This window comes from Trachemys scripta, chromosome 6, assembly GCF_013100865.1.
Source record: "Trachemys scripta elegans isolate TJP31775 chromosome 6, CAS_Tse_1.0, whole genome shotgun sequence".
In the NCBI taxonomy this organism is placed as follows: domain Eukaryota; kingdom Metazoa; phylum Chordata; order Testudines; family Emydidae; genus Trachemys; species Trachemys scripta.
Window position 1 is genome coordinate 38,511,551 of NC_048303.1, and position 24,450 is coordinate 38,536,000.

At 37.9% G+C, this 24,450-nt stretch overlaps 1 protein-coding gene across 3 annotated transcripts in view; it reads left to right on the forward strand.

Annotated features, from left to right (window-relative positions):
• Window positions 1–24,450, forward strand: part of NLN (neurolysin) — a 51,067-nt gene that overhangs the window by 12,991 nt on the left and 13,626 nt on the right. For all 3 annotated transcript variants that reach the window (XM_034773477.1, XM_034773475.1, XM_034773476.1), the window contains exons 3-9: window positions 2,050–2,198; window positions 4,839–4,946; window positions 6,433–6,535; window positions 10,875–11,035; window positions 13,796–13,931; window positions 17,706–18,072; window positions 22,282–22,483. In XM_034773477.1, coding sequence (XP_034629368.1) covers window positions 2,050–2,198; window positions 4,839–4,946; window positions 6,433–6,535; window positions 10,875–11,035; window positions 13,796–13,931; window positions 17,706–18,072; window positions 22,282–22,483 — 1,226 coding nt within the window. The remainder of the gene's footprint in view (window positions 1–2,049; window positions 2,199–4,838; window positions 4,947–6,432; window positions 6,536–10,874; window positions 11,036–13,795; window positions 13,932–17,705; window positions 18,073–22,281; window positions 22,484–24,450) is intronic.

Below are 24,450 nucleotides of genomic sequence, written 5' to 3' on the forward strand. Positions count from 1 at the left end.
TCAGATTCAGAATTAGTCACAGTAATGATCAGTGATCCATGCATTCATGACCTCCAGCCTGAATTATTGTAGCTCTCTGTGTGTAGGAATAAAACTACCAGGCTTAAATTAAAAATAAACGTAAATAAATAAATAAAAAGCTACTGTTGGTTCAGAACGCAGAAGCAATCTGCCCAGCTGCAGAGGCTGTGAAGAGTACATATCACTCCAGTGCTCTTCTCTCTTCCCTGGGTCTTATCAGAATACTAGTTCAGATTTAAGCTTTGGGTCCCAGTCTTCAAAGCTCTACATGGGACTGGTCTCACTTTCCTTAGGGATCACTTATGATATGTGATGATGACCTCCCACAACAGCAGCATTCCATTAGAACTGTAAATACATAAGAGCGGCCGTACTGGGTCAGACTAAAGGTCCATGTAGCCCAGTATCCTGTCTTCTGAAAGTAGCCAATGCCAGGTGCCCCAGAGGGAATGAACAGAACAGGTAATCATCAAGTGATCCATCCCCTGTCGCCCATTCCCAGCTTCTGGCAACCAGAGGCTAGGGACACCATCCCTGTCCATACTGGCTAATAGCCATTGGTGGACCTATCCTCCATGAACTTATCTTGTTCTTTTTTGAACCCTGTTATAGTCTTGGCCTTCACAACATCCTCTGGCAAGGAGTTCCACAGGTTGACTGTGCGTTGTGTGGGAAAAAATACATCCTTTTTGTTTTAATTCTGCTGCCTATTAACCTTGGAACTGTCAGCCTTGAACATTACACTCACATGAGCAGGGGAGAGAGCTTTCCCAGGAACTGGCCCATGTACCTGGAACTCATTCACAGAAAAGACCCAGATGACCACAAACCTCAGGAGCTTCAGAGCAAAATGTAAAACTCACTACTTCATTTGAACCATCTTACTATAACACCCGCAAAACAAATAAAATTCAGGCCCTACAGATTGGCGGGGAGGGTAAACCACATTTGTATGTTCATCCCATGATTTTGAGAGAGAGAGAGAGAAACAAGATGCCACAGTGTTTGGTTGTGTATAGTGTCTTAGTTTTTCACAAAGCTTTTTTGGTTCATCTTAAAATCTGTAACCAACTAATCTTTAGAACCTTCATCTGCTAGTATGACAAAAAGCATTTGTTACACTTTTGTGTAAAATGTTTGAACAAAGCATAACATGCAGGATATTAGCACTTTTTTAAAAGGCAAAACTATAATTAGATTTAATCAAGTCCTAATTAATTAATATAGCTAGTCATTTCAAATACTTTTTTAATTAGAGGACCTATGTTCATGTTTGTTATTAGTACAGGGGCATGACAGCATTGCTGAGAATTTAGTTTATTTTTCATTTCCGTTCAAAATTATGTTAGCTTGTGATCTCTCATAGTCCAAAATAATCACACATCATCTCCCTCAGTTTTCTTATTGCTTGCTTTTATTAGTAACAAACAGACTTGGTCATATCTGTATTTTCTCCTGCCAATTTTTGAATAATTTGAGGGAGAATTGTAAAGATTCAAAACTTGCTACTTCCAATATTCTAGAGAGAGAATCTGTGACATCCATTAAAAATAATGTATTTAAAAATATCTACTTTCTGTACTTTTAAAAGATTAATCTAATTTCAAAAGATAAAATTACTTCAATGCTTTAAATATATCTGTATTAAACTTTTACTAACTCAAAATTGACCTTGTGGAACGATTAAAGTGGGGACATTTGCCAGGGCAGTTAGGCTTTGATAATATACACCATCAGTGAAATATGCATTTGTTCTAATTGTAATTGCTACTGTGTATATAATTGTATTGGTTCATTTTTTACATAATCTGTAATCCATTCATTATCTGTAAATCCTAATCAGTGGTTGCTTCAGGTATCTGTTTATATAAGTTTATTTCTGAAAGCTTGTGTAAAAACTAAATAGAATGATTTATTAAAATAACTTGTCTATTCCTAGAAAGTTCCTCATCTTGAAAAAAATTAACATGGACTGACTGCATTGTAAGTGCTCGGTGCATTTTTTAAAATGTATTTTTATTTTAACAGTGGAAAGAAGCATGCTGGATTTCCCGCAGCATGTCTCGTCCAACAAAGATGTGCGCTCAGCAAGCACAGAAGCTGACAAAAGACTTTCTTATTTTGATGTGGAGATGAGCATGAGAGAAGATGTGTTTCAGAGGATTGTTTATTTGCAGGTAAATGACAATGAAGATAACTAAAAATAACCTGTAGAGGAATATGTAAGGTGCCAGGAGTGAAACTTTTTTTTCCAATAAATTAGTACATGCTGTGCTTTTCAATATCCCCATCACTTCGTTAATCTCAATCACTGTTAAATCCACTATCAACTCAATAGAGCTGTAGTGTATGTATTACATGAGGGGCCTCATTTAAATTCTCTTGCTTCAAAAAGCTAAGGATTTTGCTTAAAGAAAACCTTTACCAGATACCTGGGGGAAAAGGAGCATTCTCTCACATTGATATTTGGCTGCCAGATACGCTTGTGTGCACACTCGTTCACTGTTTCTTACTTCATTGGAGTTAGGAATGACTACTTTTTTTTTATTGTTTAAATTATTCTAGAAGTCAGTAATGCTTGTCTAGATGGACCTTTGGTCTGACCCGGTACGGCCATTCTTATGTTCATATTTATGGGCATTTGTAGCAGTCACGTGTGAAAACCAAATATAAATATCTACAATAATTACTGTCGGTCAACAGAATTATTTCATATTCACCTTGGTATTCTTTCTATTTATTTTCCCTTTGTGACGATATTTGGCATTTACATCTATTTCAGAATACTATAGTGTTTCTAATTTCTTTTTGTTAATCCTTTAAATTAGTTTGAGGGTTTTCCCCCTTCAGTTAAACAGTACAAGAATATGCAGATATTTATTAATCATCTATTTAATACTGATATGTGACCTGGGCTAAGATCTCAGATCTGAATACTCCTAAAATTCACAATGTCTGGGAGAAGAACATTTTTGGTGGAGGACATGAGGCTGTGTAATTCGCTTCCACTAAGACCAGGCTGAATCTTGCCACTTCCAGGTTATGATGCACGACTCCTCTGCTCTTGCAGGTTGTTGCCTCAACTGCACCTGGAGAATGACTTTTCCAAGTGAGTTTCTAAAGGAAGAGGAGAGACTGAATTAAAACCATTGAAAACATTGAAGCCATCTTAATAATCCAGCCTAGTTTATTTCAATGTAGTATTTCTATCAAATTAGGATTTCCATGGAATTTTCAGGGCTAAAGCATGGATTCTTAATTTAAACATCATGAGCCTGCTTAGGGCCAGGTTAACAGTACAGTGGAAACAGGGCCCCTGAGAATCTCATATTATTTATTTTCATAGTATCCCACGAAAAGTTGGATGTTATAATTTAACATCTAGGACAGGGGTTGGCAACCTTTCAGAAGTGGTGTGCTGAGTCTTCATTTATTCACGCTAATTTAAGGTTTTGCGTGCCAGTAATACATTTTAACATTTTTAAAAGGTCTCTTTCTATAACTCTATAATATATAACTAAACTATTGTTGTCTGTAAAGTAAATAAGGTTTTTAAAATGTTCAAGAAGCTTCACTTAAAATTAAATTAAAATGCAGAGCTCCCAGACCGGTGGCCAGGACCTGGGCAGTGTGAGTGCCACTGAAAATCCGCTCACGTGCCGCCTTCGGCCCGCCTGCCATAGGTTGCCTACCCCAATCTAGGATCTCCTAGATCTCTCTCTGACCCCAGGCCCATTTTTACTCCCTTAATGCAGGCCTGAGTCTGCTAAAGTTATTTATCGTGCTTATGTTACTTCCTAAATCACTCTTATACATCCTTTTCCACCAATATTTTTTGAAAATGGTTTTTTTTTATGTCTAATCAAATAAAAAAGCTTTTCCCAAATATTAAGGAAAGAATTCTATCCTAAGTTTATGTGGTAGATGTATATTCCAGATTTCCTTCTATAGGAAATTTTTACTCCAGTGATTTAAACCCTTGAATATAGGTGTTTATAATAGTTTCTTAATTGTAATGTGTATGATGAAGCGATAATATTAAGCCTACTCATTCCTACCAACTGCACATACTGGCTAGCAGGGGCATGCTTAAGAATGTTATCAAACCTCCCCACCCACACATCCTTAGAAAACACAGCCTGTTTAAACAGTTGCTACTACCCTAGTTTCCAATATTCCACATAGTCTCCTTTTTTTAGTTCTCCTTAAAGACTTGTTCACGCAATACATGGAATATTATTGTTGTTCAAAACTGAAATTAAAAATTATATTATGTAAATATCAGCAAAGTGACATTCAGAAAGCAATTATCCTTAATTCTGAAGAACTCAGAATAATCATGTAAGGTAAAGTACTCAAATTTAGAACCTCTGTCACAAATCTTGTACCTCAGAGAAACATTGGGTGAGGTGAAATATCATTAATAATTAGAAGTTTAAAATTCACACCATAACACATTAAGTCCATGATTGCTGTAAAATCTTACACCATTGCTTATCTTTAAACACATGACTAGCCTACTTAAAGTGAAAGGGACTATTTATGTTCATGAAATTAAGCCTGTGCACAAATGTTTGCAGGATGGAGCATTAGACAGCTTCAAGGCAGCTATAGTGATATTTCGGTTTAAAAGTGTGTTTTAAGAGGTGGTTGTTAGAGTGAAAGTGAGTTAAGAAAAAAATCCCACATGGGGCCAAACAAATTCAATTTGGAATTCTGTAACTTTTGTCCTTAATTTTAATTGTAGTAATAGAACTTTACACATTGGAATACTCCTGTTTTTTCTACTCGTCATCTTCCATTTAATATAATTTCAGCAAATATGTGATCTTGGACATCTAAAGCCTGAAGCTAAGCGATACTTAGAAAAGTCAATTCAAATGGGAAAAAGGAATGGACTCCATCTTCCCAAAGAAGTCCAGAATGTGAGTATGGGTTTCCTATATTTATAATATGAAGAAAGTATGGTTTCACTGCTATGAAGAATTTCCTAAGTGTATATTTTTGCTTATGTGCTCAGGTCTCAGTTAAGTGCTGCTTTGAGGCCATCCTTACTCTTAGAGACTGTAATGATGATAATTTGTACAAGACAAAGAAATAAAAATAAAAGATTTTAAAATAAGCTCAAGATTTTTGAGAGCAGGTAATGATTTTAAATTCCTGATTTTTTGAGTAACTAACTTGAGACAACTTAAAAGGAGCCTGATTATCAGAAAGTGGAAGGCAGCACTCCCTAAAAATCAGGCCTCTTTAGGACATCCAAAATTGAGCACCCAAAAATTGAAAAGCTCTGTGTAAGCTTGAAAGCTTGTCTCTTTTACCAACAGAAGTTGGCCCAATCAAAGATATTACCTCACCCATCTTGTCACGCTATTAAACAGCACAGACTTGTGAACCTGAAGTGACCCTCTGTCTTTCCCTGGTAATTGTTCCCAGTGCAAACCCTTCAATTGACAGGAGCTGAAATCTCGGTTATGCATATTTATATTATGTTAAGGTTCCTGATGCCTCTAGAAGATCATTAGAAACTATATGTAAGAAGACTGTTGGTGGCTCAGAGTGAAGTAAAATCTTGACTATTATTAAAATCTCACCAGCAGCAGAAACAAATGAATCACAATGTATACAAACTATATGTATGTAAATTTGGTAGTAAGGAGCCAGAACACCTCAGAAGTCAGCCTGATATGTCAAAAATATTTTGCTCATCCAATTTCTTGTGTTTAAGAAAAGATTTTGGAATGCTGTTCTCTTTCATAGATGTTATTTTCTTTATGCCATATATTTAAAGGTCCCAAACTAGTCTAGGAGCGATTTAATTTTTCATCAGCTTGTTGACACACCTTTGTTGTCTCTCTGCTCCTTTTGGAGCCATCTACTGATTATCTTTAGGACAGCAATTCCCATTGAAATACAACAGCAAATTTTATTTAAAATTAAAGTTAGACTTTTCAAATGAGAGAGAGAGAGGAACTAAACGTTAATACATAAAACTACTTTAGAGCATTATTGACATCAGTGGTTCTCAGCCTGTGGTCCTGGAACCACTGGAAGTCCACAGACTATGTCTAAGGAACCCACAAAAGACTTTGACTGAAAACTGACTGAACAGAATTCAGCTATATATATACAGACAATAGATTTCCAAAGGGGTCCACACCTCCATTAGAAATTTCCAAAAGGGGCCGCACCTCCATTCAAAACTTTTTAGGAGTCCACAAATGAAAAAAAGGTTGAGAACCACTGATTTACATGACCAATCCCTTGTGAGTTAAGAAGATATACTTCTAACATGTAAGTTTGGGGTAAAAGAAAATCTTAGAGAAAGTTAAATTCTTTGTACATGTAGGGCAGCAATAGGTAGTTACAATTTTGGTTTGTGATGGTCAGTTCAATTTATATTCTATTTAGGAAATAAAGACCATGAAGAAAAAATTGAGTGAGCTGTGTATAGACTTCAACAAAAACCTCAATGAGGAAAACACATTTCTCATGTTTTCTAAGGATGAACTTCGTGAGTATTGTATTTCTCTTTCTTTAGAACTGCAGTTAAATTTCAGGAATCCTTTCTGTGCAGTTCTTAGGTAAGGTTCAATTGTCATACAGTATCTAGGAAATGAAATTGTAACACTGGTACAGCCTGTACTGGCTTCCTATCCTTCTCCAGATCCAACTCAGGATTGCCTTTGTGTAATTAAAAATTCTTAATGGACTTGCTCCACCTAATCTCTCAGGTCTTGTGTTACTTATTACCCTGCCAGCCCACTCTACTCTTCCCATCTTTGCTTTTCTCTGTCCTCTCCCCTCACATCTCCACCATTGGGCTTCACACTCCATTTGTAGTGTTCCATCTATCTAAAACACTTTTCTGCTGTTCAGGAAGTTAAACTACTTAAATATTACTTTAAAGCCTTCATTTTCGGTTTATTGTATCATTCACTGTCTCGCTAAAGGATTTGGTGATCCCGGGTCTGGAGGTCACTCTGTCAAATGTATTTTATGAGTTAAATAAAATTAGAGATTTTTAAAACTATAATCTGTTTTTAAATGGGATTATCTTGTTAAATATATTTCTGCTTCTTATAAGTGAGGTGTTCATAATTTTAATATTGTTTGATTTGATTTAAAAAAGTCACTAACAATTAACCGTAACATGTAGGGTTGTATTTCGTAGAGGAGTTTTTAAACTACAATCTGGAGGAAAGCCGAGAGGTGCATAAAGTAAAAATCATAATGAATTAAATAGTAATATAAAATCTCTCTGGATAAAAATTCCATGCTTGAATAACAAGACGATAGCAGTAGGAATATACTACCGACCACCTGGCCAGGATGGTGAAGGTGATTGTGAAATGGCCTAGGAGATTAGAGGGGCTACAAAAACAAAAAACGAATAATGAAGGAGGATTTCAACCATCACCATATTTATTGGATACATGTCACCTCAGGATGGGATGCAGAGATAAAATTTCTAGGCACCATTAATGGCTGCTTCTTGAAGCAGCTAGTCCTGGAACCCACAAGGGGAGAGGCAATTTTTGATATAGTCCAAAGTGGGGCACAGAATCTGGTCCAAGATGTGAATACTGCTGAACCACTCAGTAATAAACTATAATTAAATTTAACACCCTTATATGGGGGGGTAAAAATACCAAAGAAGCTCCCCACAGTAGTATTTCCTTTCAAAAAGGTGAACCACACAAAAACGAAGAAGCTGCTTAAATCGAAATTGAAAGGAACACAAATAAGAGTGGAATACAGACAAGCTGCATGGAAACTAGTTAAAAACAGCATAATGGGGGTCAAACTAAATGTATATCCCAAATTAAAAAAAAAAAAAAAAAAACAGTAGGAGGACCAGAAAAATGCCACTGTTTCTAAACAGCAGAATGTAAATGGATGTTAAAAGCATACTTTAAAAATTGAAAGTCAAACTGTACTGAGGAAAATTGAAAGGAGTATAAACTCTTTCAAGTGAAGTGTAAAAGTATAATTAGGCAGGCCAAAAAAGAATTTGAAGAACAACTTGCAAAAGACACAAAAATTAACAGCAAAACTTCTTTTTAAGTACATCGGAAGCAAGAAGCCTGACAGTGACTGGGGCCACTGAACAATCAAGGTGCTAACAGGGCACTCAAGAAGACAGGGCAATTTCAGAGAAGCTAAATGAATTCTTTTTATTTGTCTTCACTATAGAGAATGTGAGGAAGATTCCCACATATGAGCCATTCTTTTTAGGTGACAAATCTGAGGACCTATTCCAGATTGAGGTGTCAGTAGAGGAGGTTTTGGAATAAATTGATAATTTAAACAGTAATAAGTCACCAGGACAAGATGGTATTCACCTAAGAGTTCTGAAGGAACTTAAATATGAAATTGCAGATCAACTAATTATGGTATGTAGCCTATCACTTAAATCAGTCTCTGTACCAGATGACTGGAGGATAGTTAATGTAAAACATGGATTTTTTTTTCTTTTTTAAGAAGGCTCCAGAGGCAATCCTGGCAATTACAGGCCGGTAACCCTAACTTCAATACCAAGCAAACTGATTGAAACTATAGTCATGACAGAATTATCAGACACACAGACAAACATGTTATGTTGTAGAAGAGTCAGCATGGCTTTTGTAAAGGGAAATCATGCCTCACCAATCTCTTAACATTTTCTGAGGGTGTCAACCAGCATGAGGACAAGGGTAGTCTAGTTGTTACAGTGCGCTTGGACTTTCAGAAAGCCTTTGACAAGGTCCCACACCAAAGGCTCTTAAGCAAAGTAAGAAGCCAGGGGATAAGGAGGGTCCTCTCATGGATTGGTAACTGGTTAAAAGTTAGGAAACAAAGGGTAGGAATAAGTGGTCAGTTTTCACAATGGAAAGTGGTAAACAGTGGGGTCCCCCAAGGATATATATTGGCTCCAGTGCTGTTCATAAATGATCTGCAAAAACAGGTGAACAGTAAGGTGGCAGCGTTTACAGACAACACAAAATTAAGCAAGATAGTCCAAAGCTGACTGTGAAGAATTACAAATCACAAAACTGGGCAACAAAATGGCAGATTAAATTCACTGTCGATAAGTACAAAGTAATACACATTGGAAAACATAATCCCAACTATTTATACAAAATGATGGGATCTAAATTAGTTGTTACCACTCAAGAAAGAGATCTTGGAATCATTGTGGATAGTTCATCTGCTCAATGTGCAGCGGCAGTCCAAAAAGCTAACCATGTTAGGAACCATTAGGAAAAGAATAGATAATAAAACAGAAATACCATAATGCCACTATATAAATCCATGGTGTGCACACACCTTGATTACTGTATGCAGTTCTGGTCACCCCATCTCAAAAAAGATGTATCAAAATTTGGAAAAGGTACAGAGAAACACAACAAAAATGATTAGGGGTCTGGAACAGCTTCCAGATGAGTAGAGATTAAAAAGACTGGGACTGCTGAACGTATTAAAGAGACGACTAAGCAGGGGATATTTGCTTCAGGTAAATACTCACCAGCAACTACACCCCACACAACAAAAACACTAACCCAGGAACTAAACCCTGCAACACACCCCGGTGCCAACTCTGTCCACATATCTGTTCAAAGGACACCATCATAGGACCTAACCATATCAGCCACACCATCAGGGTCCCGTTCACCTGCACATCTACCAATGTGATATATGCCATCATGTGCCAGCAGTTTCCCTCTGCCATGTACATTGGCCAAATCAGACAGTCTCTACGCAAAAGAAAGAATAAAGCATCAAGAATTAGAACATTCAAAAACCAATAGGAGAACACTTCAATCTCCCTAGACACTCAATAACAGACTTAAAAGTGGAAATTCTTCAACAACAAAAACTTCAAAAACAGACTCCAACAAGAAACTGCAGAACTGGAATTAATTTGCAAACTGGACACCATCAAATGAGGCCTGAATAAAGACTGGGAGTGGATAGGTTACTACAAAAACTAATTTTCCCCCTGCTGATACTTGCACCTTCTTGTCAACAGTTTGAAATGGGCCACCTTGATTACATTGAACTCATTAGCACTACAAAAGTGATTTTTCCTCCCTTCTTGTCAACTGTTGAGAATAGCCCACTTCCACTTTAATTGAATTGGCTCGTTAGCACTGACTGCCCCTCCCCCCACTTGGTACGGCAACTCCCATCTTTTCATATGCTGTGTATTTATATGTCGCTACTGTATTTTCCACTCCATGCATCTGATGAAATGGGTTTTAGCCCAGGAAAGCTTATGCTCAAATAAATTTGTTAGTCTCTAAGGTGCCACAAGGGCTCCTCGTTGTTTTTGCTGATACAGACTAACATGGCTACCACTCTGAAACCTGTCAATGAAATTAATAGACAGCAAGTTTAAAACAAACGTAAGGAATGCGTCTTTACACAATGCACAGTCAACCTGTGGAACTTGTTGCCTGGGGATGTTGTGAAGGCCAAAAGTATAACTGTTCAAAAAAAAAAAATTAGATAAGTTAATGGAGGATAAGTCCATCAATGGCTATTAACCAAGATGGTCAGGGATGCAACCAGATGCTTGGGGTGTCTGTAAACCTCTGACTTCCAGAAGCTGGGACTGGATGACAGGGAATGGATCACTTGATAAATTGCCCTGTTCTGTTCATTCCCTCTAAGCATATGGCACTGGCCATTTTCAGAAGACAGGGGTCTGCACTATATGGACCGTTGTTCTTATGTTTCTTATATTAAACTGGTCTGCAGTAAAACAAATGAATTACTGTTTTATGCACTAAACATTGTTCTGATATTTTTAAAAAAGAATTTATACTTGAAAAATCCTTTTTTGAATGTTGTTAATTTATATTCCACAGAAGCCCTTCCTGATGACTTTATTAATAGTTTAGAGAAGACTGAAAAGAACAAGTATAAAGTTACCTTAAAGTATCCCCACTATTTTTCTGTCATGAAAAAGTGCTGCGTTCCAGAAACAAGAAGAAAAATGGAAACTGCCTTTAACACAAGATGCAAGGAGGTACATCAGATATTTAATTTATGAAATTCTAAGTATGGCTAGTAATGGTAGTAGATAAAAAATGTATTAATCAGCTGGTACTTTAGAATTTCTAATAATGAAATTCAATACAATTAATAAAAGAAGGCCATAACTGCCTATTTGACTGTAGATCATTTTTATACAAAAATCAGTCCAGGTCTGTCTGCTTCTTCCATTCACTCACTGTCTGAAGAATCTTCTTGGACAGCATTGTTAAGAATTTATTTTAAGCAGTAAATTCTACCTAGTTAGATTTTACTACCTTTTCCCCTTTCCAAACAACTGTACATTTAAGTAAACATACACAATTACTGTGCACATTGCAAAGTCTGTAAAACCTGTCACAAGGTTTTAAAATAAATAGTGTACATATCTAAATGAACTGATCTCCCGGCTACTTAGTTTATCCAAGTACTTGCCCACAAAATATACCCTAATAAAGTCATGCTAATCTTAGTGATCCATAGAGATTTTTGTTTTTTATAAATATGCCAGGATCTCCAACAAAAAGATATTTCTGTAACTAATCTTTCTAAATGTTAGTTTTAATCGGTTAATGACAAATTATTGAGGTAAAAGTGCAGAAAATGTATGACAAATCATCCCATTTTTATTTTATACTTCCATAATAAATTCTTACCTAGTGTTCTGGAAAACATGGCTAGGAGATTTGTTTACCAATAGGATCAAATTACTTCTTTAAAGTGCTGTTTGGTAGCTAGAAATATTAGCATAACATGCAATATTAATAAACCACCTCACAAATAAACTGCTTTTTCTTTCTCTGTTCCAGTAAGCTAATTCATCTTTTCCATACAGTCATGATTTAGTACCTGATTAGATTTATTTCTCTCTATTATGATTTGATTTTGATTAAAATATCTCGGTTTGCTTTCATGCAAATCTCTCCTTTTTGAAGCCAGCAGGCTTGTAATTGTTTTCCACTTTGCTCTCATGATAAACATGAAACCATAGAAGATTGTGCTTCAGTCCTTTCAGTATTCCTGATCTTGTAAAAGGAACCACACTTAAAAAAGGAGTGTTATGTGGCAGTACATAGTATAGTAGCATAGTGTATCTACTCTGTGTACTTGAATATATCTTTTATTAACACAAATATGAGCTATTGTAGATGTTTTAAGGAAAGAATCAGACTGTGTTGCTGCCAATATTCATCAGTACTCAAACCTTGACACAACATTATATTTACAGGAAAAAATTGTGGTAGAGAAGATCTTATTTTCTAGAACAAATTGTCATATATTCGCAGTTGAGGTCCAGCCCATCGACATAATTTTAGTGTTAGGCACTGTCCTGCTAGAGATAGAGGCTTGACGCTAGCACTCACTCACTACTGGTCTGTGGAATGAGGATCCTTAAGTGGGTTCCTACTGGGAGTCCTAAAGATCCAGGTTCAAAGTCAAGTCTCTCACTAAGACTCGTTATATTGCTCTGGCAGTGTAAATGGGCAGTAAAGTGGACAATGAATTCATGCTCACTTTATGGTCCCTTTACCCTAGTAGAACAGTGTAAAAAGCCCTTCATGTAAATAGGAATCAGGCTCTAAGACTTGGCATTGAACCTGGATCTAGACCTCAGTTTCTCATTCCACAGACAAGTAGTGAGTGGGAATGCTAGGAGGCACTTTATACTGCTCTACAGTGACCTCTCTTGCCAATTAAAGGACAGAAGTAGTGAGCTCCAGACTGAGTCCAGCTAAATACGCTGTGGCTGAGAAGATGGGTGTAGCATGGGCAATGTGAATAGGTGGGGGAAAAAATGAAAAACAGGGATTCTCCTGTTGACTGAGCTGCAGGAGATAGTTTAGTGGTCAAAACATTAGATTTGTATGGCATTGATTTTGCCTTTCATACTTCCAGGTTACACATAGTTTATTCTTTTGATTCTTTCAGATGGGACTTTAACACCCCATGTTCTCTCTGTGAGGACATTGAAGTCTTGATGGTGATATTAATAGAAGTAGGGGTTTGCCTATGTGTCCTTAATTGTCATTCAGGCATTTAATTAGAGAACAATTGCCTAACTGAGCTTTTGTACTTGGTACACTGGCAAATGTGAAAAGTACAAGATAAGATAAAACAGCACTAAGAATTGAACACTACATATCTAGCATATTTAAAGGGATACACATTCAAGGCTGATGGGGCCCATAGTTGAACTTACTTCTAAAAAGCTATTTTTAGGGTATTTCCTTCTGATCCTAAGACATCTCACTTATCCAAATTGGGAGCTACAATGTAGAGACATTCTTGATTTCACCATTTTTAACAAATGCTGGGCATGGCTTTGTTTGCATTTGGAATGCACACCACAACTATATTTTTATAAATTTTACTCAACTTCTAATTGACCAAAAACCCCCAATAATACTCTTCCTAGCGCTCAGATTTGTAACCTTAAAAAGAAACTGTTGCTATTTGGTTTCAGTGAAATGAAATGAATGATAGTGTAGGAATGATAATTATCCTGACTGCTTAGAAAAATCAGGACTCTGACCACTTTCCATCAAATTGTAGATACTGTGCCATCAAAAATTTCAGGAATCCTACCAAAAATACATTTTTATTTATAACATTTTTGAGTAATAATCTCAATATGTTTCATTTAAAATGTCTGCTATTCCTTATGATTTTAGTTCAAATTTTATTCAAATTATTGTTTTGATCATATGAATTTAGTTGTCTTTAATTCATCATAACCTTGCCTTCTTTTTCCTAGGAAAATACTAATATTCTTCGGCAGTTGCTTCCCTTAAGGGCAAAAGTAGCAGAACTTCTTGGGTACAATACACATGCCAACTTTGTACTGGAGGTGAACACTGCAAAGAGCATGGATAATGTAACAACCTTTTTAGGTTTGTTTTTATTTGTGTGTTATACTTTATATTTAGATCTGCAACATGTCTCTGTACCCCAGGGAAACTTAAATATGAAACTGGAGCACAGACAGTTCATTTGGAACAGGAGCTCTCTGCCCCACCCCTTTTAATATTTTTAAGAGTCTGTTCTCCAAGTATGTTAAATGTAATGGGAGTTCTGGTATGAATAGAGAGGATAAGAGAGTTCTTAGGCCATAAGAGTTTCCAGAGGAACAATTTAAAATTACTTAATGCATCAAGGGGTTTTCCTTTCTAGTAATCTGTTTTGTGATCTCATTTCCCATGTCAGTGTATTCTTGCTTCAATAACTGCAGTGAAAAACTTCTATTAAACAGCTGTGTAGGAATTGCTGTCCTGAAACAAGCAACTGATCCATCTAGCTGACTGTCCTGTCCACAGCAATTGCTTTTAATCGGTGCTTTAGAGAGAGGAAAAAAAGCTCTCACGCTGTACTTGCTTCCATTATTTAGCATTTGACATGGTCCTAGTAATATTTATCTTGGCTAAGATAACTGACAGTGGTGTGTTTATTCGTACAAGCAAGGCTTGTCATGGCTATCACAGTAGTCATGGATTTCATTATAATTCAAAAATATTCATAACTTTTAGCCATTTTGAGATTTTTCTATGTGGGAGCGTGGATGTGATGGTAACAGCTGAACTGATTTCACTGAGCAACTTGAAGTCTGCCAACTGAAACCCTGGGCTACATTGGAAGTTAATATAGAGCAGGAGCTCAGCATTAACATCGTAGTAATACAAAATGCTGAACTCAGTTTCTCCAGAGATTGAGTTTTCTCCCTTCACTCAAGGCAATAAAGACTTCTAAAACAAAATACCTTGGAATTAATCTGGCAACTACTGTGTTTTAAATATTTTTTGTGTTATCACAGTACAGGCAGAATTGCAGTTATTTGGAGTAGTATGCAGAAAATAAAGGCTCTTACGGTATACAAAACAATGCCAGTTGTATGACATTTTAAAACTGTATCTTTAATTTGTCTGCTTTTTTCACTATAACCATGCCATGACCATCCCTAAAACCACCTTGTCAAAACAGCCCTTTATCTATGCATCTAATCTTTTTTTTTACATTTTACTAATTTAAAATCTTTTCAACCTTTTGTTAGTATCCAAGTATTTTAAAAACACATCTGTTCAGAATTTTTATTTTAAATTATTAACTCCGCCAATTGAAATTTGTCATGGCTTGACTCTTCAATGAGGACAAGGGCCTTTTCACACATGAAGAAATTTGTTCTTGAAGTAATTATGTTTGAAAACTGTGAACTGCACAATACATGATTTTCTACATCCTGCAAACAGTTACGCATGTGTCTTATGCACACAAGTCGTCCTATTGACTTTAATGGGGCAACTCATGTGCGTACACTTAAGTATGTGTGTAACTGGTTGCAGAATCAAGGTCTAAGATAGTCGTGCGTGCAGCTCAAGATATACTGCATGTATAAATGGGTTTAATCAATATTCGGGCGGTTTTCTATGCACATGTATTTTAACCAAGAAGATTATATTTTAAAAAACTACAGATAAATTAGTGCAACAGTAACATTGAGATTTTGATGTACAAAAGTCAGGAAATTCAGACTTGCAACTGTAATTCTTATAGTATGACATGAATTTAGCAGCATGTTTGGTAATACAAAAATATACATATTTAACAGTGGACCTAGCTGTGGTTTTGATAGGAACATACATTTTGGGAACTGCTTGATTATTATTTTTTTAGTGCATTTAAAATATCAAAGTATCTACTATAGAATAATACAGAAAAAATATGTTTATTCCAAGTTAAATAGGCTTCTATAACTGCATGTCAGCGGCAAATGCTGTTTGGTTTCTGTTTACTTGTTTGTTTTTGTATTATTTGTTTTAAGATTGCGTGAGACACTTGAAAATTAGTCCTTGTATGTCATTGGGACTTACAATACAAGCCCATATATTAATTTTCTAAGATTGTGTCCTTTAAATCTAAAGTTTTGTAATTATTTACTGTGAAGAGAAGAATTTCATCAGTTAATAATCATATTTGCTCTATTTCTTTTGATATTATTATAAGACATATAAGTATATGGATCTGATCTGCTGTGTTTTTTTTAACAATGTTCATATTTGAAGTTGATCATCAATAAGTCCTACAGTTTCATGAAAAAGTGTGCACTCCTTTGACACGCTTTTAATCTATCTTGTTGAGAGTAGTATGTTGTTACTATTTATTAGCAATATAAACGTACACAGTACTTCAAAGTACAATTAGAAACAGAGGTCCTTGCCCCCAAAGCTTACAATTTACATTTGCATTCACTATTGTATTGAAATATTAGAATTTTAAAAATAATCTGATTGCAGAACTTTGACATTCTAAAAGGACTCAAGTATAAATGTCAGAGTAAGTATAGATTGTGTTTTCTGGGAGTTTCACTGATATAAAATGTTTTACTCTTTTTGATCCTTTATCTCCATAGAAAAATAATGTAAAAATCAGTGGAATTACAGGGCATAATGTCTAATGGCCTAGCAAATATGGGCTGCTATTGAGAAGATCCAGTGTAGGCAAAAAAAGTGGAACTCTCCTAACTTCAGCTAATTGGCTTGAGCTGGGAGTAGAACAGAGGTTACCCTCTAAGGATCTCGGGGAAAAGTACAATGTGAATCATAATGTCACACCTGCAATGGCTGATAAAAAAACAGTTGAAGGATAGGTGCTGTAACTGTAGCTACTACTAACCATAATGAAGAAAAATCAGAATTACATGAGGTGGTATCAGAGATTTAAGATAGATGAGTACAGTGTTAGCTAGTTACTACAGGGAATTATTTTCCAGGTAACTAGCTGGAACTCAATAACTCAGCCAAAGGTTAGGGATCTATTACAGGAGTGGGTGGGTGAGGTTCTGTGGCCTGCGGTGTGCAGGGGGTCAGACTAGAGATTATTATGATCATAGGCGCCGACTCCGTGGGTGCTCTGGGGCTCAAGTACCCACGGGGAAAAATTAGTGGGTGCTCTGCACCTACCGGCAGCCAAGCTCCCTTCCCCCCCCACCCTGCCTCCTCCCCTGAGCGCACTGCGTCCCCGCTCCTCTGCCTACCTCCCAGCGCTTCCCGCCCAGCCACCGCCAAACAGCTGTTTGGCCGCTCCAAGTGCGGGGGGGGAGCGGGAACGTGGTGCGCTCAGTGGAGAAGGCTGGGAAGATGCGGGGCCGGGGTAGGGATTTGGGGAAGGAGTCAGAATAGGGGCAGGGAGGGGGCGGAGTTGGGGTGGGGACTTTGGGAAAGGGGTTGGAATGGTGGCGGGGCCTCATGGAAGGGGTGGAGTCGGGGCCAGGGACAGAGCGGGTTTGAGCACCCACTGGCGGGAGCAGAAAGTTGGTGCCTATGATTATGATGGTCCCTTCTGACCTTAAAGTCTATGAGTCTGTTTCTCTTTTGGATGTCCTTAGAAAAGAATGAAAGACGCTATGACACTTAACCCTTGCCAGTGGTGATAGTGCAAGAGTGCACATGCTCATATCTCAGACATTCCTGTAACCAAAACAGAAAGGCAAGCATTAAAGTAGTCATTAATTGAGAAAGGGAAAATTGTGGTGACTGGTATTGGATAAATACTCTTTTTTAATATTTGTATAAATCTAAATAAATAAATTAGTTCTCCAGTACTAGTAGTAGTAACATAGTACAACATGGAACAGACAAGCTGATACAAAGGTAAATCTCTGGTTGCATTTTTAGATGATTTAAGTAAGAAGCTAAAACCACTGGGTGACGAGGAGAGAGAGTTTATTCTGGATTTGAAGAAAAAGGAGTGTGAAGAAAGAGGCTTTGACTATGATGGAAGAATCAATGCATGGGATTTACATTATTATATGAACAAGACAGAAGAGCTTAAATATTCCATAGATCAAGAGAAGCTGAAGGAATACTTTCCAGTTGAAGCTGTTACACAAGGCTTATTGAACATTTACCAGAAGCTGCTTGGACTTGTATTTGAGCAGGTAGAAAATGCTCATGTTTGGCATGAGAGTGTTACTCTTTATACAGTAAAAGACGATTCAACAAGAGAAGTTTTAGGTCAGTTCTACTTAGACCTCTATCCCAGGTAATTCTATAGTGTATTGCTTTATTTTAAAAGTGTTAAACTGGAGTTAATCTTAGCTGGGGGTGGAGTTATATGAATCTGGAAGTAAACTTTTTTCTTGCCTAAATTCCAGGGTGTTTCTGGGAGGGAAGCATTTATGTGGCTACTTGTATTCTATCTGCATATATCTTCAATATCAGACACCATTCCTTTTAACATCTGTCTTTGTTGGGTATACTTATGTTCAGGTCAGAATCCCTGACCCAAACATAAGTGAGATTGCTGGCTAATACTATAGGTGATATTTATTTTTCTCTTTTGTTTGTAATGTGCCTTTCACATGGCATGTCAACACTGGTAGAGATGGATGTGGTCCTGTCTTCTGTCCATCAGGCAGGAGATGCTAATCAGGATGAAGGAATTTTTGTATCCTGCTCCACCTCTTTTTAACTCCCTGCAGGTAATCTTCCACTTGCTTTCTGGTTCATGTTGAAGGAACTGAGCAGAACAGCTGGTGCCTTTGGCTGAAACACCCTCCTGGAGCTCATTCAGCCTCAGTCTTCTGGGTAGAGGAAAGAGCAGAGAATTACTCAGGAAATTAAAACTTTACTCTGACCACAATGTGGAACTTTAGTCCCCTTTTGTGGGACCTGGGTGCACCATCTCTCCACAGGTAGCTAGTAGGGCTGTCAAGCGATTAAAAAAATTAATCGCGATTCATTGCACTGTTAAACAATAATAGAATACCATTTATTTTAATATTTTTGGATGTTTTCCACATGTTCAAATATATTGATTTCAATTATAACAGAATACAAAGTGTACTGTGCTCACTTTATATTTATTTTTTATTACAAATATTTTCACTGTAAAAAACAAAAGAAATGGTATTTTTCAATTCACCTAATATAAGTACTATAGTCCAATCTCTTTATCATGAAAGTTGGACTTACAAATGTAAAAGTATGTACATAAAATAACTGCATTCAAAATTGAAACAATGTAAAATTTTAGAGCCTACAAGTCCATTCAGTCCTACTTCTTGTTCAGTTTGTTTACGTTTCCAGGCAGAGCCATTCCTAGGATATGGCGAATTGGGGCAGCCGTCTTGGGCCCCGTGCTTCGGGGAGTCCTGCGCTTCAGGGAGCCCCGTGGTGGCCACCCCAAAACGCTGCAGCCTAGGGACGGCTCTGTGTGCATGTTGTGCAGGGCCTGCTAGGCTGGCCCAGGGAAGGTGGGGTTAGGGTGGGGAGGCAGGTTGGCCCGGGGGCTATAGGGCCTGGTGTCGGCAGCGGGGGTCAGGCCCGCACTCACTGGCAGGAAGTGGCAGCAGCAACCCCAGCCCGCCCCGCTCCTCCCCGCCGGTTCCCGGCATTTTTTGGGGAGTGGGGGGGTGGTCCTGGTCCCTGCACCCACCCAGGGATGGCCCTGTTTGCAGAAAATAATGCCCACTTCTTGTTCACAATGTCACCTGAAAGTGGGAACAGGTTTTCACATGGCACTGTTATAGCTGGCATCGCAAGATATTTATGTGCCAGATGCACTGAAGATTCATATGTCCCTTCATGCTTCAAGCACCCTTGAGCATGCATCCATGCTGATGACGAATTCTGTTCAATAATGATCCAAAGCAGTGCAGACCGACGCATGTTCATTTTCATCATCTGAGTCAGATGCCACCAGCAGAAGGTTCTTTTTTGATGGTTTGGGTTCTGTAGTTTCTGCATCGGAGTGTTGCTCTTTTAAGACTTCTGAAAGCATGCTTCACACCTCGTCCCTCTCAGATTTTGGAAGACACTTAAGATTCTTAAACCGTGGGTCAAGTGCTGTAGCTATCTTTAGAAATCTTACATTGGTACCTTCTTTGCATTTTGTCAAATCTGCAGCGAAAGTGTTCTCAAGTGGGCAGCATATCTCCCCTAAATGTAAACAAACTTGTTTGTCTTATTTCAGAGTAACAGCCGTGTTAGTCTGTATCCGCAAAAAGAAGAACAGGAGTACTTGTGGCACGAAAGCTTATGCTCTAATAAATTTGTTAGTCTCTAAGGTGCCACAAGTACTCCTGTTCTTCTTTTTGTTTGTCTTAGTGATTGGCTGAATGAGTAATAGGACTGAGTGGACTTGTGGTCTCTAAAGTTTTGCATTGTTTTGTTTTTGTGTGCAGTTATGTAACAAAAAAATCTGCAGTTGTAAGTTGCACTTTCATGATAAAGAGATTGCACTACAGTACTTGTATGAGGTGAATTGAAAAATACTATTTCTTTTGTTTTTTACAGTGCAGATATTTGTAATAAAAAATAATATAAAGTGAGCAGTGTACACTTTGTATTCTGTGTTGTAATTGAAATCGATATATTTGAAAATGTAGAAAAACATCCAAAAATATTTAATAAATTTCTGTTGGTAGTCTATTGTTTAACAGTGCGATTAAAACTGTGATTAATTTGTTTGAGTTAATCACATGAGTTAACTGCGATTAATTGACAGCCCTAGTAGCTACTGATGGGAGCAAGGTCAAATTCCTTCTATCCCCTATCAATGATCTGTATGTGTCTTCTCTTTGCCTCCTAAGAGGAACCTTGCTTCTATTTCTTTATCCCTGTGCCCGTTCCCAACATATTGTCTAGAGACCTCTTCTCCGCTCTAGGTGGTAGGAAGTTGCTCTGTGTCTCGCTCCAATATCTCCTTGAGGAGAAGTCTGCAAGTGCTTTAGACTGAGCAGGCAAAAATTCCCTGACTCCTTCACCAAGACTCTCCCATCCTTGGGGCAGCCATCAACACGATGCAGGGGAAAAGTCTTACCCTCTTTGGAAAGAATCTCAAAACTCAACTCTTCCTGATAGCCACATCTGTCCAGTCCAGTCTTGCTGATAACATTGGTCTTGTGCCAGGACCTGGTTCCATTGCCACAGTTTCATTCCAGAACCTTTTGGCAGTTTCTGTTGAGTCTTCCATGTTGGAGATGCTCATCCAATAGTCTTTTCTTTAGTGGATGTGTCAGTCTCACACTGAAGGTGATTCCCCATCTAGGCCCCATCTTGCCTAAATGGCTCATGTTCCTTCGGGCTTGGTCCTTGAGCAGAGCCTTCTAACGTGTCTGAGCATCTCAGGCAAGTTTTTGATCATTTTCTTGAATTCATGCATCCTTCACATAATGTGGGGCTTGGACTTCACTCTCAGTGGTGCAAATCCTATAGTCTTTCAGCCTAAAAATCTTTCTTCCTGTCATTCTGGACTTCCTCTAGGCAGGGTTTGACAAGAACATGTCAGCTAGGTACCCTAGAGTGCAGGCCTGTGCACTTAATGCACTTTGGTCAGATAGATGGCTTTCCAGTAGCACAGACCAACTAATCTCCAATTTGCTGAAAGTGGTCTCTTAGCGTAGGCCTCCAATTAAGTCTCCAGTGCCTCTGTGGAGACTTTCTTATTTTTAGATCCTTTTAAACCTCTGAGGTCTCTCCCTCTCTATGTGCTGGAAATTGACTTTTTGCTGGGCAGGAAATTCTACAGTTCAGGCTACAACCTCATATGACATCATTATGCAGGTCCTCTAATCAATGTCCTTCAGTAAAGAAAGGGAAGTGAGGGCCTGGTATTATTAATGTAAAAAGCAAGGGGGAAATGACACTAACTTTTTGCATCATAAAACTGCAATAAGGAAGGGGGCACATTAATATTTTGGACTTCATGTTTCGTGACTCACTTTTTAATTATGACAATTTTTCTAACTGTATTAACTAACAGTTTAATTAAGAGACTCATTTTGTTTTAAAATCAAATTGCTAAAACAGCAAACCTGGTTCTTTATTCTTTAAATCTGCTCAAATGTTGGTAACAAAAGCTAATGCTTCACAGAATGGGATTTGTCTTTCATACTACTATAATTGTCCTGTCTCAGATTAAGTAAAATTAACTTTTAGAAGGAGCAGAGTTATCACTTTTGATTTCAATAATATATTATATAAATAAAAAAGAGGCTTGCAGATGCTGCTCTAAATATTAAAGTGAGGGGATTTAGAAGTTCTTTTTCTTTGTGCTCTCAGTAGAATCCTAAGCACAGTGACCTTTATAAAGGTCATAGGACACTATCTCATTGTGGTTTTTCTAATAAAAGAAAGAGGGTCTCTTCCTCATATAAAATCATAGAGGGAAACAGCCCTCTTTACCATGTTACTTGTGGAAGATAGGCCTATTGCGTAAGGATGACTTTTGGTATATTTTCTTGCTCAGAGAAGGGAAGTATGGGCATGCAGCATGCTTTGGTCTCCAGCCTGGCTGCCTACGCTCTGATGGCAGCAGAATTATGTCTGTAGCTGCTCTGGTGACCAACTTCACAAAACCAATATCAGATCGCCCATCATTGCTGCGACACGATGAGGTGAAGACTTACTTCCATGAGTTTGGACACGTAATGCACCAGATATGTGCACAGGTAAGTAATGTTTCTATTTCATTAAAATATTTAATTCTTCCTTCATAGTCTCTCAAAGTGGTGGTGGGGGAGAGGGTAAGCCTGTTTGATGGGTGTATGGTTTCCTTAAGGTAAGTATTTGAGAGCTTCATGGTAACTTTTCACAGTTGATACTTGTTTTGAGTTTTTGTGTATAAGCCCCGCAGTGAATACAGCTTCTGGAAAATGTTCATGTTACAGCATATCCTTTCCCCTCTGCACAGCCTGAGCAACTGGGGCTGAGCAATGAGCAGCTCCATGAGGAAGGAACCCTCCCATAGGCAACAGAGCTGCTTTGGGGCTGATGCTGCAATTTTTGCTTTTGATAGTACCTGCAATGTGTTAGGAACTGTACAGACACAAAAGAAAGCAGAGTCCTTGTCCCAAATAGTGAAAATGGCCGATGAATCCACTGTCCTCACATGCCTCCGATCCCAGTCATATTCTGCATGGTGGCATGCACATAGGGTACCCTCACAAAGCTGCGCTTCTTGGTACAGAGGGTGCATACATCACCTACTTGAGCTTTCAGAATGCTACCTTTATTCCTCCCTCAACCATGTAGCAGAATCACACCAGTCCTGCAGCAGTCAGGAGCCTCCACATCAGCAGAAAGGCTGGAATTGGCCTGGAGACTTGTCATAAAGACATAAATAAGCTACTTAGTTTCATCTTTAGTTGAACCATATTTAAGATGGATTCTGCCATGATGATGATAGATTTATTATTAGTCCAATTAATTTGTTTCCCTTTGTTTGAAAGGTATAGCCTTCAGTGTTTCTTCTTAAAAACTGTAAATTCTGCACCATCAGCCCACCAGTCCAGAACTCATGTGATTGCACTGTGGCCTCTTTAACCAATAGGTAGCAGCACAAATAAAATGTCAGAGGTATGCAGCATACTTGGGACTTCATTTCCTGGCTTCCAGTCACAGGTAGAACTTTCACAGAACAAGGAACTTATAAATCTACTGGTTAAATTTGGAGTTAAACAAGTTGGATTCGGAATTCAGAGCTAACATCTAAATTTTGTACATAGCTTTTCTCTCCTGGCTTGTCTGTGAAAAATGGGAAGAATCCAGCTATTCGTTCTTGCCCCAAGATATCTAGGAAACACAGTTTCAGAGTGCAAAAATTAAGGAGCAAACCCTGCCCCTTCCTTCACAGCTACGGAGGGATTTCTGGTGACTGGAACACATGTGGATCTGCTACAGAAATGGGAGCAGGATTTGAGGGACCCAAATACGGATGTGCCTCCATGGCACAGAGTGATTTAGAAGACTCAAGAACATTTCATTTATGTTGCTAATGGATTTCCCTTCTTTCAAGCCCAGTGGCACCCCTTAGTTGAAAAATATTGTGCAGTATTTCAGGCGCCAGCATACTCCTACAAAATTGGAGGGATAGTGCTTAACAGAATAAGTGAGTCAAATGAAATCCCTGAAACAGGTTTAAATGCATTAGAACTACGGCATTATGCAGCAATTATACAAGTTAGTCCCTGAGTTACTTTTGTGATAGAACAAAATTTAGTATCATGTTACAAAGTAATTATATTGAGTAAATTAGAGTTATTTTTAGGGTTGTCAATTAATTGCAGTTAATGCATGCAATTAACACAAAACAAATTAGATTAAAAATAGTCGCAATTAATCGCAGTTTTAATCACACTTGTTAATAAAATACCAATTTAAATTTATTATAACTATTTTCGGATGTTTTACGACATTTTCAAATATATTGCTTATAATTACAACACAGAATATAAAAAGCTTCAGAGGGTCCTGTGGCACCTTTGAGACTAACAGAAGTACTGGGAGCATAAGCTTTCGTGGGTCAGAACCTCACTTCTTCAGATGCAAGGGAAGAAGTGAGGTTCTGACCCACGAAAGCTTATGCTCCCAGTACTTCTGTTAGTCTCAAAGGTGCCACAGGACCCTCTGTTGCTTT